Source organism: Dermacentor andersoni, chromosome 3, assembly GCF_023375885.2.
Source record: "Dermacentor andersoni chromosome 3, qqDerAnde1_hic_scaffold, whole genome shotgun sequence".
NCBI lineage: Eukaryota > Metazoa > Arthropoda > Arachnida > Ixodida > Ixodidae > Dermacentor > Dermacentor andersoni.
In genome coordinates, this window is record NC_092816.1 from 21,980,633 (window position 1) to 21,998,416 (window position 17,784).

General features: G+C 43.7%; 1 protein-coding gene across 3 annotated transcripts in view; it reads left to right on the forward strand.

Moving 5' to 3' along the window:
• The first annotated feature begins 4,993 nt into the window (after window positions 1–4,993).
• LOC126519086 (uncharacterized) overlaps window positions 4,994–17,784 on the forward strand; it is a 61,466-nt gene continuing 48,675 nt past the window's right edge. For all 3 annotated transcript variants that reach the window (XR_008610145.2, XM_055065433.2, XM_055065424.2), the window contains exons 1-4: window positions 4,994–5,146; window positions 5,657–5,737; window positions 10,035–10,159; window positions 13,954–14,126. Coding sequence is in view for 2 of the 3 variants with exons in the window: in XM_055065433.2 (XP_054921408.2) it covers window positions 5,130–5,146; window positions 5,657–5,737; window positions 10,035–10,159; window positions 13,954–14,126 (396 nt within the window). In the remaining variant the exon portion in view is untranslated. The remainder of the gene's footprint in view (window positions 5,147–5,656; window positions 5,738–10,034; window positions 10,160–13,953; window positions 14,127–17,784) is intronic.

Genomic DNA, 17,784 nt, shown 5'->3' on the forward strand with positions numbered 1-17,784 from the left:
TTCTTTGGGTGCATAGCGGCCGAGCACGACGCCGCATAGAGTTTCTCGAGACATCGCCCCGCGATGTGCACTCACGGCCTCCTACTCCTCCTCTTCCGAATTGGACGAGCTCTTCCGAACTTCTGATGGTCTCGCGATTTCGTGCGCAACTCTGTCTCTCCGATTGCGCCATATGACGATGTTTAGATTACGCGCTGCTTTCGTTGCCCTTTATTCCGCTCAACGTGCAGCTCCTCTGACGATTTCGTGCATAACACCAGTTACGACACGTTAATCGAGTTACTTTAGTGCGTCGCAATTCATTCCGAATTTACTTTTGCGTGGTCGCGGCGAGTTATCGTAGAGGATATCAGGGAAAGATGTGCTTCAAATCTCTTTTTTTTTCTTGCTATCTCGCACGCGCACTGACATGCGCACACAAACAATCACACACGCACACGCATTAATTGACAAAGCCACACCTACTTCCATGGTATCAAGAAGACTTTGTTAGGGTTACTTGACACCAGATTGATTCAGAAGCTACGGGGCATCATCACATACCAAGCTCTTTTTTATACATACAGACGTTTTAAAAAATCGCCTGTGAGAAATAGCATGATTCTAGTCATTGAGCTGGGTTACTCAAAGAGGCGGACATTAATAGCACGAGAAATCGAAAGGCATTATCAACGAATTATCACAAATACATAAATTATTTCTTTCATTACTTACTTTACGTCACATAATGCAATTTACGAACTGCAGCCGATAAGTTTGGAAGGCGTATCCACTTGGAACGATTTTTAAGGATGGCGCCAGTGTCGACATATTAATTCCCAATGTGTGCGATGAAATACATGTGCGTTCCATATCATAAGAAGCCAACAAACACTGACACCAAGGACAACACAGGGGAAATTACTTGTGCTTAATAAATGAACTAAAGAAATGGTAAATTAATGGAAATGAAAGCGGATGAAAAGGCAACTTGCCGCAGGCGGGGAACGATCCCACAACCTTCGCATTTCGCGTGCGATGCTCTACCAATTGAGCTACCTCGGCGCCATTTCGTCATTCACTTTCTTGGGTGTTTATGTTTGGGGATCGTTCTCCCCCTGCAGCAAGTTGTTTTTTCATCCACTTTCATTTCCATTAATTTATCGTTTCTTTATTTCATTTATTAAGCACAAGTAATTTCCCCTGTGTTGTCCTTGGTGTCAGTGTTTGTTGGCTTCTTATATGACTAATAAAAAATCAGGCCCCTCGGTTAACCCCCTTTCTTCTCGTTTATGTGCGTTCCAGTTACTTTTGTGCTTCATTGCATAAAGCGGCTGAAAAAAAAAAAGCAAGCGGAGCAATGGTGCATTTTTACGCAAATTTCACAGCGAATATCTCGAAACCCGTGTGATCCTTAGAAAACTGTTTGAAGTTGATACGCCTTGCAACCTCACCGGATATAATTAGTAAATTACAATATAAGCCTTAAATTGATTAATAACATAATTAATTAGGGATTTATTTCTTGATGTCAATTTTTGTACGACTAATGTCGGCCCCTTGGAGTAAACCAGAACAAAGACTACAATTACGTTATCTGCCACAAGCAATTCTAAAAGTTCTGTATGGTCTCAAAAAAAAAAAAAAGAAAAAAAGATTAAAGACCTTTATAATAATAAAGACCTTTAGGTAATGCTATAATAATATAGCATGCGACTTGTTTCGAACGAGAACAGGCATAAAAATTTTAACTCAGCGCAGTTGAGATGAGTGCCTCCCCCCCCCCTTTTTTTTTTTTCTTCCGGCAGTGCAATGCGAACAGTGCCGGGTAACGGTAATAAGCTTTGTCCCATATTTCGGGAAAGGGATTGGGCAATGTTCAATGCCAATACAATTAATTGTCTGCGAGTTTCGGAAGAGACACTGCGAAACTTTTGCTATTGTAAGGATTCTTACACACTTGCAACATGCCCCCCGAAGTATTTAATCAGGAAGCGAATTAGCGAACTTTAGCTAATAATTTAGGTATCAAACTTTGCCACACATGCGAGCTGTGCAGGATGCATTGCTTTATTCAGTAAATAGGTCATTCCCGTTTTTTCTCTTTCTCCTTCATTTTTTTATTTTGATGGAATTTACATGGAAGTTACATTTATTGCGGATGAATGAAAGCTAATCTTCAGTCTTTTTTAGCTGCGCCAAATTTGTAGAAACCGCCTGTGGCTGATAGCACAATTTTAATCCTTGAGCTAAATTACTCCCTTAGGCGGTCATTACTTCTGCGTGGAATCAAAATGAGTAACTGAATCATTAACATAATTACACTAATTCACTTCCAGTTAATTTATTCGCGGTACATATTTCAATCTACGAATTGTTTAGAAAGGCCTATCGGTTTGGAACGAATTCCGAGGATGGAACTGCTTTCGATGTATGCGCTGTCAAAGCTGCGATAAAAATGCGCTGTTCCACTTATTTCTTTATGTAAACACTGTATTTTGCATTGAAGCACAAAAGTAAATCGAACGCCAATGCATTTCGTCGAACCACTTTGAAAATTGTTATCTCAAACTAGGTGCAGCCCAGAGAATTCCTTCCAAGGGGATACGCCTTGCAAGCTCACCGGCCACAATTCGTAAATTGAAATATGTGCAATAAAGCAATTGATCAAACAGTTAATTAGTGTAATTATGTTAATTGTTCAATTAAGGAATTGTGATTTTTCGTAAAAGTAATGGCAGCATCATGGAGTAATCTAGCTGAATAATTAGAATTGTGCTATCTGCTACAGGCAATTTTTAAAAATTCGGTGCCACTAAAAAAGTAATAAACCTGGTGTTTGTTTTCTTGACGAACAGCTCGATCAATACTCTGCTTTTTACCCAGGATGCAATAGCGAGAACCCGCACTTTTCACTATTAAAAAAGTTCACGCCCTTTGGGTGGTATCTTGTCCCACAACAATAATCGCAATCTGTCTTGCCTGCATTTCCTTTCTTTAACGCTGTGAGCCCGGTACTTCCATGTCACGAACGGCTTGCGCGTTACAGCGTGAGGCGGCATTCTGACAGGAAAATAACGAGCGCTGAGTTTTCAAGAAAGGAAACGCAAAAAACAGATGACGATTATCGTTGTGGACAAGATAGGCCCCAAAGGGCGCAAACTTATTTAGAGTGTACATTTCCTCTCGATAACACTGCGCGCCCTGTTCTTCCAGGTCACCATGCAGGTCCCGAACGGCATGCGCATTTCCATCGTGACAGAGCGTTATCGCCAGGGAAGTAGCGAGCGCAGAGTTTTTAAGAAAGGAAACGCAAAGCAGATGACTATTGTTTGGGGGCGAGGGAGAACGCAAAGGCATAAACATTATTAGAGTGCTGTCGGGTCAAGATACGCCCGAAAGGGCGTAAGCTTTCTTTAAGAGTGCACACTCTAAAACAAAATTACACCCTTTGGGTTGTATCTTGCCACACTACAATAAACGTCATCTGTCTTGTCCGCATTTCCTTTCTTTAACGCTGCGAGCCCGGTATTTCCCAGTAACGAACGGCATGCGAGTTATCAGCATGACATAGCATTCCCGACAGGAAATTAACGGGCACGGCGTTTTAAAGAAAGGAAACGCAAAAGGCAGATGACGATTAGTGTTGTGTGGCAGATATACACCCCAAACGGTGTACCTTTGTCTGAGAGTGCACTCTTAAACAAATGTATACCCTTTGGGGTGTATATTTGCCACACTCTTAGAAAAATTTATACCCTTTGGGGCTTATCTTGTCCCACAACGATAATCGTCATATGTCTTGCCCACGTTTCCGGTCTTTAACGCTGCGAGCCTGGTCCTTTCCAGTCACGAACAGCATGCGCGTTATCAGTGTGACGCAGCACTCTCGACAGGAAAGTAGCGAGCGCCGAGTTTTCAAGAAAGGAAACGCAAGCAAGGCAGATGACGATTATCGTTGTGGGACAAATATTCATCCCAAAGGGTGCAACCGTTTTAAGAGTGCACACGACAATAATCATCATCTGCCTTCCTTCACTCTAAAAGAAGTTTACGCCCTTTGAGGTGTATATCTGCTACAAAACAATAATCGTCATCTGCCTTGCTTGCGTTTCCTTTCTTGAAAACGCTGCGCTCACTGCTTACCCGTCGAGAATGCTCCGTCATGCTGATAACGCGCGCGTCGTTCGTGTCTTCGAAGTACCGGGTTCGCATCGTTATAGAAAGGAAAGGCGGACAAGGCTGATGACGATTATCGTTGTGTGGCAAGATACGACCCAAAGGGTGTAATTTTACCCTTTGAGGCGTGTAATATGAGACGTTAAAGTTGGCTTTTCCTGCGAAACACCTGACTTGTTAACGCGCAAATTTCGCTCTAAGGTAGCGTATGGCGATGCATTTTCTTTATGGCACATTCTTGTTCAAAAGTGCATACTGTCTGCAGAGATGCCAAGCCTAAGAAAGGCAAAAAATATTGTTTTTTAACTTAGAGGGGCAGTGCTGCCGTCTGTCCTAAATAGGCCAAACGTCCGCCCCAGAGCATTGCCTATGAGGTTCTCGGAGGCAACGACCAAAGATTTCAAAAGGAAGCGTAGTAGTTTTGCTCATTTAAAGACAGATGACGCCACCATTCTATTACCCAAGAAAGCGACAATTAATGTTTATTCAGAAAAAAAGTAAATAACAGACATACAAACGCGCTGGTAAACAATATGAACCTCCACGTACACCCTGAATACGAAGTTTGACTGCCAAAAAAAATTGTTGTTCAGCAAAAAAAAATCATTTACTGAGGTTTCGGTCAGCCACTTGTGAAATCAACGAAAGCCTCTAAAAATTAGAATGGAAATATGGAACTTTTACGGCGGACTTTGTGAGTATCGATATATGAGGCAATACGATGCACGTCAACGCACAAACTCACTGAAACCCAAACTGAAACCGTTCTGTGCCGCCTTTTTGTTTCTATGACAACGCCGCAGCGACGCCACTTGGCCATTTGCGCGTGCGTGGGATGGCTGTGCCATCATGGTGTGGGTGTGCACTGCGTTGAAGTTCACTGAACGGACAGAACTCTACGGGTCCTGGATATGATTCCCTCTCGTTTACCAGCCATATATGCACCAAGCTCTGTGTCAGAGGCTGCCTAAATGGCGCCTTCCATCAGGTATTTGTCTTTATTAATTTTCCGCAGGACGTAGTAGGCCGCGGTGTCGGTTTCGGTGATCGCGGCAATTAAGTTGCTTTCTGATGTCTCGTGTGTAATTAAACTGGTCCCGTTTGTGTGAAACATTCTGCAAACGACTCATATTACGCTCAAACTACACAACTGATGTTATAAATGCGTTTTCGTATTGATATATCATCTTCGACCAAGCCGACACTCAAACTCGGAGTGCGTGGGTGTCGGAGTACTCTTTCAGCTTGGGTAATGTCGATACTTCACGAAGCTCCCTATGAGCGCGCCCTGTCACGCACATCTACGTATTGTAAGCGTGTTATGAAACGGTGAGTTTCAGTTAATTCAACGTTTTGTATCGTACGCCAGCGGCAGAAGGTTTTTGCTGTGCCATGTCCGTATCCATATTGAACTGCGGTTTTCGACATCACTGTCATTGCCCTCCAGAATATGCCATTTCCATTGTGAAGGTGTTGTATTTTCTTGTGTACTTTCCAGCAAAGAAGAATTAATGAGGAACTCTGACCCTTTGGTATGGGATTTCGAAGCGTCTAGCAGTCATAGTGAAAACACACAAAGGTATGTTTATCTAAATTCTAGCTACGTATACGCTTGGCGCCGAGTCCAATATTTTTTAAAATGCCGTAATGTTTATTCTAGCGTGAATTACATGGAAATAAATTTTGTCTTCGTTATTCGTGCAGTTTACGTACTATCACATGTTTTGTGAAAATATCACTTGAGTTGGTTTTATTGTCAGATTACCATGCGGCTTCTAGAGCGGGTTTTTTACTGCTTTCTGTTGGTTTTGGTAGATCACAGATCGGAACTGGACGGTAAGCTGTTTTGACCAGGTGATCATATTCACCTTGGATGGGCTTTTTTTACTTTGAAAATTATTTGTTGTTCCTTTCTCTTGTGTGCGAATTGCATGCTCTATCGATTCTTGGACAACTGCTTACTGTACTCAAGAACTATACGATCGGTGTACTGTATAGCCTGTTCTGTATCGAAAGTACAGTTGCATGCTGTTCCCTTCCTAAAGAATTGGTAGTCTAGAAATGCACTGTGGCAGAAGCATCTACATTATCTGGTAATGTCCTGCCTATTGTATTATGTGCAAGTAAAGTAGGCATGAAGCTATTTATAAACGGTGTTTACAAACCTAAGACCAGAAATGATCAAGGGTGAAGCCAGTACATGCCAGGGTAAGGGTTTGTTATCTTTGGCAGTCAGTTGTTGACGGTCATGTAGCAGTACATATGTGTATATAGATCCTGTAGTCAGCGACAAATCATGAATACAGGAGAGAGCTTTTCCCCAAAAAGCGTAATTTGTCAGCTCTTCATCCCTTCATACTTCAGGACGTACTTCTCTTACACATGCCGATGGCACAAAGAGCAGGTGTCCCATTTGTTCTGCATCATTTAGCATGATACGGTCCCTCATCATATTGTCACGGCTCACTGGAGACAAGGGCGGAGAGCGGTATTTATTCGAGAGAGTTAGGGCAAGCGCTCAGTCCAGACTTCTTCTCTAGTGCCTCGCTTGCACAGACGAGGTCGTCGTCTTTATCGTCAACGTGGTTGGGCACAGATGGTGTCGCGGCATTTGCCCCCCTCCAGAAGGAGCATCGTCCCGATGCTTGGCGGGTAGCACCCGGTGTACAGCAAACCAGAGAGTGCCCATGTCATTAAAAAAAATAAGGTTTCATGCGCACCACGTGCACAATCTCGGGCAGGTCGTGACGGCGCCTCGAGCAGGATGGGCTGTCAGGAACGACTTCATAGTTCACGTCGCTAAGGCGTCGTAGAACCTTGTACGGCCCGAAGTATCGGCGCAGAAGTTTCTCCGCGAGGCCTCAGCGGCGTACTGGAGCCCAAACCCAGACTCTCTGGCCGGGCTGGTAGACGACACATCGATGGTGTTGACTGTAACGTCGGGCATCACGGTCTTGCTGGCTGGCTATGCAAACGCGCACGAGGTGTCTTGCTTCTTTGGCGCGCTCTGTAAAATCTGCGGCGTCAGTCTCAGAATCGCTGGAATAATGAGGAAGCATAGCATCCAGCATTGTAGTTACTTCTCGACCATGGAGGAGACTGAATGGCGTCATTCTTGTTGTTTCTTGCCGAGCCGTATTATAAGCAAACTTTACATAGGGTAATACTTGGTCCCAGTTCTTGTGTTCCACATCAACATACATGCACAGCATGTCTGCGAGAGTCTTGTTGAGGCGCTCCGTAAGTCCATTGCTTTGCGGGTGATAGGCTGTCGTCCTGCTGTGTGCCGTGCCACTGAGGGTGAGTACAGTTCGCAAAAGTTCAGTCGTGAACGCGTTTCCCCTGTCAGTTACGATGACCGCTAGAACACCGTGCCTCAGGACGACGTTTTCGACGAAGAACTGTGCGGCCTCGGCTGCTGTGCTGCTAGGAAGTGCCTTGGTTTCAGCATATCGCGTGAGGTAATCTGTCGCAACTATGATCCATTTATTTCCGGCAGCAGATATTGGGAATGGGCCCAAAAGGTCCATCCCAATTTCAAAAGGTCCATCCCAATTTGTGCAAGCGGTGTTTCCGGCACTGGAACGGGATGTAATAGTCCGGCAGGTTTCATAGGTGGCACTTTTCGTCGCTGACAGTCAAGGCACGTTCGAACGTAGTGCTTCACCTATGCTGCAAGCCGTGGCCAGTAATACTTCTCTTTGATCCGTGCTAATGTTCTTGTGTAGCCTAAATGACCTGAGGTAGCTTCGTCGTGACAGGCCTGCAAAATTTCATTGCGGAGAGGTTTAGGGACGACTAGTAGATATCTCTTCCCTGTTGAAGAGAAGTTCCTCCTAAAAAGAACACTGTTGCATCGGCAGAATGAGGACACGTGCCTTGAGAACAATCTGGGCTTGTTTGTGGTGCGGCCTTCTAAGAAATCAATGAGCTCCTGGTCCTCTTGCTGTTGTTGAGAGATGGTGGCCGCATGAACAACTTCCAAAAAACCTTTGGATTCGTCATCGTCTGCGCCGGACAACTCGATCGGTGATCTGCAAAGGCAGTCAGCGTCTAAGTGCTGTCTTCCCAATTTATAGACCATTGTCATGTCGTACTCTTGAAGCCGTAGGCTCCAGCTTGCCAAACGTGCAGATTGATCTTTCAGGTTGGTCAACCAACAGAGAGAATGGTGGTCACTTATAACTTGAAATGGGCGGCCGTATATGTATGGGCGGAACTTGGTAACTGCCCATATTACAGCCAAGCATTCCTTCTCTGTGGTGGAGTACTTCGACTCGGCACGTGACAATGTTCTACTCGCGTAAGCGATGACTCGCTCAGCGCCGTCTTGCCGTTGAACAAGGATGGCGCCTAGACCTCCGTTGCTGGCATCGGTGTGGATCATTGTCGGCGCATCCATGTCAAAGTGGGCAAGAACAGGCGGAGTTTGTAAGCGGTGCTGCAACTCGTTAAATGCCGCCTCCTGCTCCTCGCCCCACACAAACGTGACATCTTCTCTGGTTAAGCAGGTGAGCGGTGAGGCGATGCGTGCAAAACCCGCAATAAATCGCCGGTAATATGCGCATAGGCCCAGGAAGCGTCTGACTGCCTTTTTGTCTCTAGGCCTTGAAAAATTTGCGACGGCTGCGATTTTCTCAGGATCAGGTCTGACACCTGTGTGACTTACTACGTGGCCCAAAAACTGTAGTTCTTCATAGCCAAAGTGGCACTTTTCAGGTTTTAAGGTAAGCCCAGCGGACCGTATGGCTTGAAGAACCGACCGTAGCCGTCTGAGATGTTCATCAAATGTGGCAGAATAAACAATGACATCATCTAGGTAGACTAAGCAAGTCTTCCACTTAAGGTCAGAGAGAACAGTATCCATTAGTCTTTGGAACGTGGCTGGGGCGGAACACAAACCAAAAGGGAGAACTTTGAATTAATAGAGCCCATCAGGCGTTACAAAAGCAGTCTTTTCGCGATCCCGCTCATCGACCTCTATTTGCCAGTATCCACTTTTTAAGTCCATCGATGAGAAGTACCGTGCATGCCGTAGCCTGTTGAGGGAATCGTCGATGCGTGGTAAGGGATGCACATCTTTTTTTGTAACCCGATTGAGCTTGTGATAATCGATACAAAACCGCAGGCTACCATCCTTCTTCTTAACGAGTACCATGGGCGATGCCCAAGGGCTTTTTGACGGCTTGATGACATCATCTTCTAGCATTTTCTTGACTAGCTGCTGTATTGCTTCCCGCTCTTTCTCAGCCACGCGATACGGATGCTGTCGGATGGGTATCGCTGCTTCCTCCGTAATGATGCGGTGTTTCGTCAGTGGTGTTTGATGCACTCGGGACGTTTTAGAGAAGCAGTCCTTGAAATCGTCAAGCAGTTCCCAGAGACTTTGTTTCTGTTGCGGCGCTAAACCTGTGTCTAACTGCCAAAACCTCCAACTGGAAACTCCAAACTGGAACAAACTGCCAAAACCTCCAAATGTGGAGATGAAGAGAGCTCGCAGAAAAAAAAAATTGTTTGTTTGAAATTTAATTAAAAGAAACATTTGCCTGGCCTTCTGTACAAAGTACTTCCTAACCAAGATGCCCTATCTGCAGCTTGCGGGTGCATGCCAATGCCAAGATGCATCCCAAAAGGCTGAATGGTTTACTTGACCCCTTGAGAGACAAAGAGCTTTCCGAACAGGGCGAGGTTCTAAGTTTTAGCTGAGCTAGAATGTGTTAGAAGGAAAGCTATTCCCTTTGTACCTTGAAATCGCAGAATTTGAACAGGAATGTTGATGCACAAAGTTTTCCGAAAAGTTGGTAGACAGCTCCCAGTACGTTGTGTTTGGGATTTTACTTCACTGACCTGAGAGAAACTGCTTTGTTGTTTTGCAGGACTTGTGAACGTGTGTGGACTGCCTTAACTAGTCGTCTCTGCAATGTTTTCATCGTTGTGCTCTCTGTGGTGACAGGACTTGCCATTCTCCTGAAGCTGCTAACAGACATCCAGTTTGCACAGGGTGTGTACATGGAGGGTTTGTTTGAGATGCTCTGGTAAACATGGTTCTGGAATCCATTGCAAACAAATTAGTCACGAATAGCAGCCACAGAGGGTAACATATTTCCATCAACTTATGACTGCTAATGGCTATTGTAGATTGTAAGAGCCTGTCTAATAAGCTTTTATAAGGAGGTGTCGAGAAATGTTACAGATTCTACAGTGGTACCCAACAGACCTCCTGCAGTTTGTGATGTAGGCAGCATGCAGCGGTGCTGTTGATAGTAACAATGTCCGATTGGAGTTACGGGCTTTACCCAGCCTGTAAGAATGCATGGGACCACAATGATGCAAATTTAATTACTACTTATACAGTGCAGTTATGAAGTGTGCACATTGTGAGAAAGTTCCTCATACATCTTAAAAGAGTACACAAAACTGAGAAACAAAATTTTATGCTTGGAATAGCATACTTAAAACACAGGTCTAGCAGCAAAAACAACACCCCCAATCTGCCCACCCCATTGAAATGCAAGTTAGCAGGTATATCAGAGGTGCTTTATTTATTTCTAATAATGAACAACAAGGCAGGCATATTGTCAACAGCTGCTCAGTGCATGTCACAGCAATGTGTGCAAAATACCAGTCTTTTCACAGCTGATTTGGCAAAATGTCAGTATGCAGTGGCACAAAATGGTAATGACATGTTGCAAATAATTGAACGTGGCATTATACATAGCAGCACCAAAAGACAAAACACAATCTCTTCAAATTTCCCATATTTTATTTGCAGAGCATGACACTACACACTGATGCAGCATATTGTGAGATCTATTTTATTCAAAGTTGTATTTTACTGCAGGTCATTAAAAGAGGCATTGAGCTTGTATTTTGCAATAAGTAGATAGTTTTACTGGGAACGAACACTATGCAAATCCTCATCAAGGCATGTACACCATCAATGAATACTATACAAGACAGAGTTAAGGAAGTGTTTCATTGGCTATTATCATACGGCAACAAACTAGTGGAGAAAACTGAATACATTTGATGTCAAACGTGTGGTACTGACTGATAAGAAAAGGTCGAATGTACAGAAAATAAAGAAATGGCTGCCTATATATGTACATATCAAGAGTAAACACGTGTAGCCACCAACACATTCTACTCTTGCATGCTGATTCACTACCAAATATGGTGCACATATATACACCATGAGAAACAACAAAACAGAACATCACACAAACACTTCAGTAGAGCATTCAAAAGTATAGCTGTCTTGGTTGGTTAGATGAGCAAGGAGCAACACTGAAGAAATAAAAACTACTCACAAGCAGTAACTGTTGTCCTTATGTGTTTCCGCTTTGGTGCAATAGCTTAATCATCTTTGCACAATCACCTGCTAGCATTATCAACAGAAAAGCTCTTTCCTCGATGAAGACCTCTCTGGCAGTTCGGCATTTTAGACTGCTTCAAGCACTTCAAGTCATTCAACGGGTGCAATGTGTCTCATAATTAACTTTAGTTTGTCATGAGAAATTGAGAGACCAAACAGTCGACTGCAAGTTTCATTCTCAGATGGTTGCTGTGGCAACAAAGAACTCCAACGGCATGCAGCTGCTCTCTGGGCTACTCGTGTTTATTTTACAACCTATCTCCTTGCCCTTCACCTACACTTTGAAGAGAAGTGGAAAGCAAAAGCGGCACAGAGCGAAGCACGCTGTGTATCCATTGTGTTTTTATTTGCTTGCCTAACTTTGCAAGCAGAATGGTGCAGCATTGTCCCTGGCACTGCCACTGGCTGTTTCGGTGAATTCTGCCCAACAGCTGTAGAAAACTAATTTTGTCATATTGCATCTGTGTGCAATGCTGATAAAGAATATGATTACATTTTTTTTTTATTGCTAGAAGTGTGTTCTCAACATCTCTTTCTTAGTAGCTGATATGCTTGAAGGTGGCTTCCTGTACCTTGCTGCAATCCCCATTCCTTTTCATTGAATTTTGTACTGTGAAGAAGCATGTAGTTAATAAATAGGCATGTTTTGAAATTGCTACTTTTATTTCAAGCTGGTCAATTCACTTTGTTGCAGCTATACTTTGTTACTTTTTGCTCTTACCTGCCACAGTGGCTAACTGGCTATGGTGTTGCACTGCTGAACTGTTGCATTGCTGAAGGTTGTGGGTACGATTCCTCACTACGGTAGCTGCATTTCGGTGGGCACAATATGCATAAATGCCCGTGTACTGTTCTTTAGGTGCACATTAAAGAATCTCTGGTCACAAAAGTTAATCCGGAGACCTTTACTAGAGTGTCCCTCATAGCCCGCAGCACAGTTTTGGGATGTTGAACCCTCTAATTTTTCATTTATTTTGCTGTGCAGTGAGTGAACACTCTTTATTGCGACACTTCTATGAACTACGCTTCAACTGGCATCATAGCTGACACTAAATTTCTTGTGACCAATGATAAAGTGCTTTTGGTGAAGATGTCATGACACACTTAGTGAAATAATTTCGTAGCACCCAAGGGATTTGATACTGCTGTCAGAGAGAGAGTGAAAGTGCAGGCTGCTACTTAAGCTTGTGGGCTAGGCTCCCTTTACTAAGCAGTAATATAGTTGACTATTGTGGTTACGACTGAGAGCCTGTGCTTGGTTGCTTGAAATCTGCAGACCTGTTTGAGGTCTTAGACATGCTTATTCTATTTGAGGGTTAACTATGTATGTCTGCATACCACAGTGGTTCAATGGATCTGGCATTCTGTTGACAAATGGTATGAGCTGACAACTATCTAAAGTATGCACATAGCACGCTAAATTTCCAACAAAAATCAAGAGTACCAAATATGTATTTTACGTTCCCTGTATCAGGATTTCAAATGCTTTAACATTTCTGTGATGATTAAATGTTTTAGATATCAGCGCTCTACATTCTCTGAAGTGGCTCTGTGCAAACTGCAATGGCAGACAACACCGAGCTTCAGAGAGGAGGGCATCCAAAGATAGCCAACATGTGCATAAATTTGCAGATTCAAGAGCCATTGCGACTGATTTGGATGGATTTTTCACAAATTTATTGTTTAAATTTAGCCTCGATTTTTGGGGAAGTAAAGGTTGAATGACTAAGAATAATTTTATCAGTAATAAATCAGTTGAGGGATTTAATCAAAAACATAATTTTTCAAGGTGCATCTCCCCTTAATAGTCCATAATGTATCCGAATGCCTCATGCCGGGCATACCGTGAGGCTTGACTCCACTGTATGGTTGCAGGAGTGCTACAGTAAACGTGAACTCTTTTCCACGCTGTTAGAGTATACAAAATGTAATAGTAAACATCTGTGCTTGTTTAATTAGTGCACTGTAAACATAACAAAAGGCACATCAGTGATGGCATGAGGAATGTAAACTGAACACAAGACTGTACACAAACACAACAGTAACTTTGCAATGTAAGGCCCTATCAACTATTGCCACTCTGGGCTCATCCTTGGAATGTGCATGTATTTGCTGGACGAGTTCAAATGATCAGTGTTGAGATTTGGGCTTGTTGGTTTGTCATTTTGAAGGTTTTTATAGTGCAGTGCAACTATTACAAGGATGCAGAGGAGGAACAAGACACACACACGACAGTATGTGTGTGTCTTGCTCCGTCTCTGCATCATTGAGCTGGTTGCGCTACACTCAAAGCCTTAGTGCTTTATATCTATCTTATTTTCTGTCTAAACTAAGCCTTGCCTGTTCTTCTTCTGAGGCCACTACTTGATTTTAAGGTGAATACATTTTCACCACCACCACCTACTTCTCTCTATCCTCAGATGCAGAAATTCAGCTGATGTTGCAAAACTGCTCACTCAATCTGAGCGCCGGTGGTGATAGCAGCAGCAGCAGTGGATCCCACAGTGCCTACCTGACAGTTGCAAAACTCGAAACGTTCGTAGCTCTTCTTAGCTCATTGTCCTTGGCTGTGCTGAGCCTCTTTCTGGCTGAGGTGAGTGCTTATCCCAGACATTTAAACCTGTAACTTGGTCTTTGCTGTCCTACTACCTGTTTAAGTGACTTAACATCGTAGCAAAGTATAATGACTTCGTTTGTGAACTAGGGTGGTTGACATTCTGGTGAGAAGTGTACTTGTGTACATATTTATATCTGCCTCCACTGGTTGTAACTGGTTGTCATGCAGTGGAAGGGACATTTCTAAACATAATTGGGTATGGCTCCACTTGCCACATTATATAAGTAGGCCGACTCTTGCACTATTACAAAGAAGGCGCCAAATAAAACAACAGACGAAGGAAGGAGACACGAGACAACCATGTAGGCGCACTAACAACTGAGTGTTTTATTTCTTGACATAGGAATATATAGCTGCTGTCAAGGATCAAAACAACAAGGAGAAACAGGGCTGTCATCTGCATTGCACAAGGAAGCCACGATGCAGAATAACTTCTAAGTGTCGCTCCCAAGATAATTCTGTATCGTGGCTTCCTTGCATGATGCAGATGACTGCCCTGTTTCTTCTTGTTGTTTTGATCCTTGACAGCAGCTATATATTCCTATGTCAAGAAATAAAACACTCAGTTGTCAGTGCGCCTACGTGGTTGTCTCGTGTCTCCTTCCTTCGTCTGTTGTTTTATTTGGCGCCTTCTTTGTAATCATGTATAATTAACTCGCCCACCAGCACGTGCTCAGTGTCTTGCACTAGTTAAGCCTCCTCTCTTTTAATGATGATTCATACTGTCATTTGTGCCAGTAGCGTATATTCTGCATTTCAGAGAGTAGTTATAGTTTTCTTGATGCTTGTTCAAAATAAAATTATTTTTCAGGTTACAGTATGTCAGAAATTTGTCCCACAATGTTGTTGACCATCTTCTCATTGTATTTTGACTAGGGCTTGCATGCCGTGGTGGCTCAGTGGCTATTGCATGGCACTGCTGAGCATGAGGTCACGCATTTGATTCTTGGTTGTGGCATTCGTATACAGATGAGGACGGAATGCAAGAACACTCATGTACTGTGCTTTGGGTGCACATTAACGAACCCCAGGTTTTTAAAATTTGGAGCTCTCCACTATGACATTTCTCATACTGTGCACGGTAGGGACATTGAACCCATAATTCAATAATTAGACAAGGGCTCCAAAGACCTGTCATCATAGAAAATAATCTGCAGGCCTTCAGTATTTGTGTTCATGTCACACAAGCTGATGACACAGACCAGGAGACGAGATATTTCTTTTTTTCAAATTTAATCCTTTTTGTATCTTGTCATTAGCTTGCATAATGCGATACTGCTGTTGTTGCCATAGCCAGCCATTCATCATGGTTCATAAGTAAGCAGAATACAAAGGTGAGATATACTCGTGAGCAACTTTCTGTATCAATGAAGGCTAAATTAGAGGGGGGGACGCAGAGCTTCTGCACATGTGTTACACCGCCAAGTAGTCTGGCAGTGTTTGACAGCGCATTTAGTGTTTCGAAGCACATACTGAACTGGCACAGCTTCCACGTTTGACAGTTTCACATTTGCTCAGAAGCGGAAGAGAACAGCAGTAAAATAGGTCAAATTTACCACTCAGTGATAAGCTTTGTCTTAATTTGCTGTTGTAAGTAATGTGTTTATTTTCTCTTTCCCAGCTGAAAGTAACGCAGGTGAAAATGTGGAACTTTTTTCTGCAGTTCTCTCATTCGTGCATGCTTTGCCTTTCTAGCTTTCCCTTCATTGCCATAGAAAGTTGTCTGTGAGTATAGTTGGCGAGTGATCACCATTTTAACATAGTGCGACGAACAAGACAAGTGAGAGGATATGGACGCAGTGCTGGCTACCAACTTATGTGTTTATTATGCTGAAGGCAGTATGTGTACACACAAGGAACGCTATAAATTGAAGTAAACAACAAGCCAAGGAAATTTATAAGGGCCCTGCGTGTATGCGTTTGCCTTCACTACCATTTTACTATGACAAGGAATTTTTCTATCTTTTCCCTTGGCTTCTTTTTCAAGCAAAGCTTGTATTGGCTCACAAGTTTCGGTGGCGGTCTGCTCACGCAAAAACGCAGTTGCTCCCAGACCAGGGCAGCTGCGGGTAAGGGAGGTTTGATGAGTTGACAGCTGCGCCGGCGCCAAAACGTGTGCCATTAGCAAAGATTCCAGCTGCATAGGCTCGCGCTTACGTCATGTGCGCAACCAATCAGAGCTGTTTTGCTTACACCGGGGAGGGAAAGAGCAAGAAAGGGTTTCGTGCACTGTGCCGGCTTTGTTTCCGTTCAGTTCATTCTCAGAAAACGGATGGGATGCCCACGTGTTACACGCTCCGCCAAGGAATTTGCAGTGTGTAACGAGCGGCGGCGAGAACTCGCCGATCCAGCCATTAAGGTCTAAATATAGTCCGATGTAGCATGAATGCACGCACACGTTACATCACGTTGGCGAGAACAGCAGTACCTGTAGTTCGACCGATGGTTCGACACGCTGGCGCCCCCAACGTAACCGGACGTGGCCAATGTGCTCCAACGTGCCTAGTGTCTAACGACGCTCGGCCGTGCGCGGATAACGTCGGACTATAGACGCGTCTTTAGAGCCGCCTGAGCCCAGGCAATCCGACAGCAACAAGAAGATCCTGAGCTAAGGGAGTGGGAGGCCGAACCAATTCGGTACCATTATCTGCGGGTTACTTAACTGTGATAAAGGTCAGGTGCATGCAGGACATGCTTCGCTTACCCCCATGTTCCGGTAGGGGAAGTGCTTGCAATTTTTTTTTCCCTGATAATAGTTCTTCGTATTTTACCTCCCTCTTTCCTTTTGATGGGGCTTGATTGTTTTGTTTGTTTTATTGGCTACCTTATGTATATATTGCCTCCAGCGCAATAAGAACATAATTTGGCAGCCAGCACTGTGTCCATGTCCTCTCACATGACCTGTTGCACTTTTTGTTTTCATGGTGATAGGAAAAGAACTGTTGCATTATCTCTAGGCTTGAAAGTATACAAGTCTCTTCTTGTTACAGAAAACACAGCCAAAATGTTTCAAGTTTTCATGCATTTTGGAGGCTTCTGCATTGCTGACAAAAGCCACATTCACTTGCAAATTGCTTGCAAGATGCTGCACATTATGGCAGTGCCATTCCACAAAGGTTGCTAGGGAAGATACACTTTCTTGTTTAACTGGTAATAAGAAAGTATGGTGCCTTTGGCATCAACATATGGTGATTATGACCAGTTTGCAAGCAGGAAAACAGACAACATACAACAAAAGCATTTGATGCGTTCTCGCATGGCATCATTGCACACACTGCTCGTAAGATGCTCGGTTTATTATCAGCTGAGAATTTTGAAGCTGTTACTTGGTGACTTAAATTATAATAACTTTTGGGTGCAGGTGTTTTCTGTTAAGGCAGAGCACCTGCATGTATCACAGCTTAGGTCTGCTGTGCAAGGGCATGCTTATGCAGTTGAGGATAAATAAGTATAGTGCGGCGTGCTGAAAGCCAGTGCAAGCAGTGATGGAAACCATGTGTGAATACAGTAGAACCTCTGGAGCAAAAACATACTGCAATAACATGCGAAACATGGGGTTAATGGAACATCCTTCATTGACGGTATAGCTGGGAAAGCACATTAGCAGGTAACATATGGTCATGTATCCTTATCT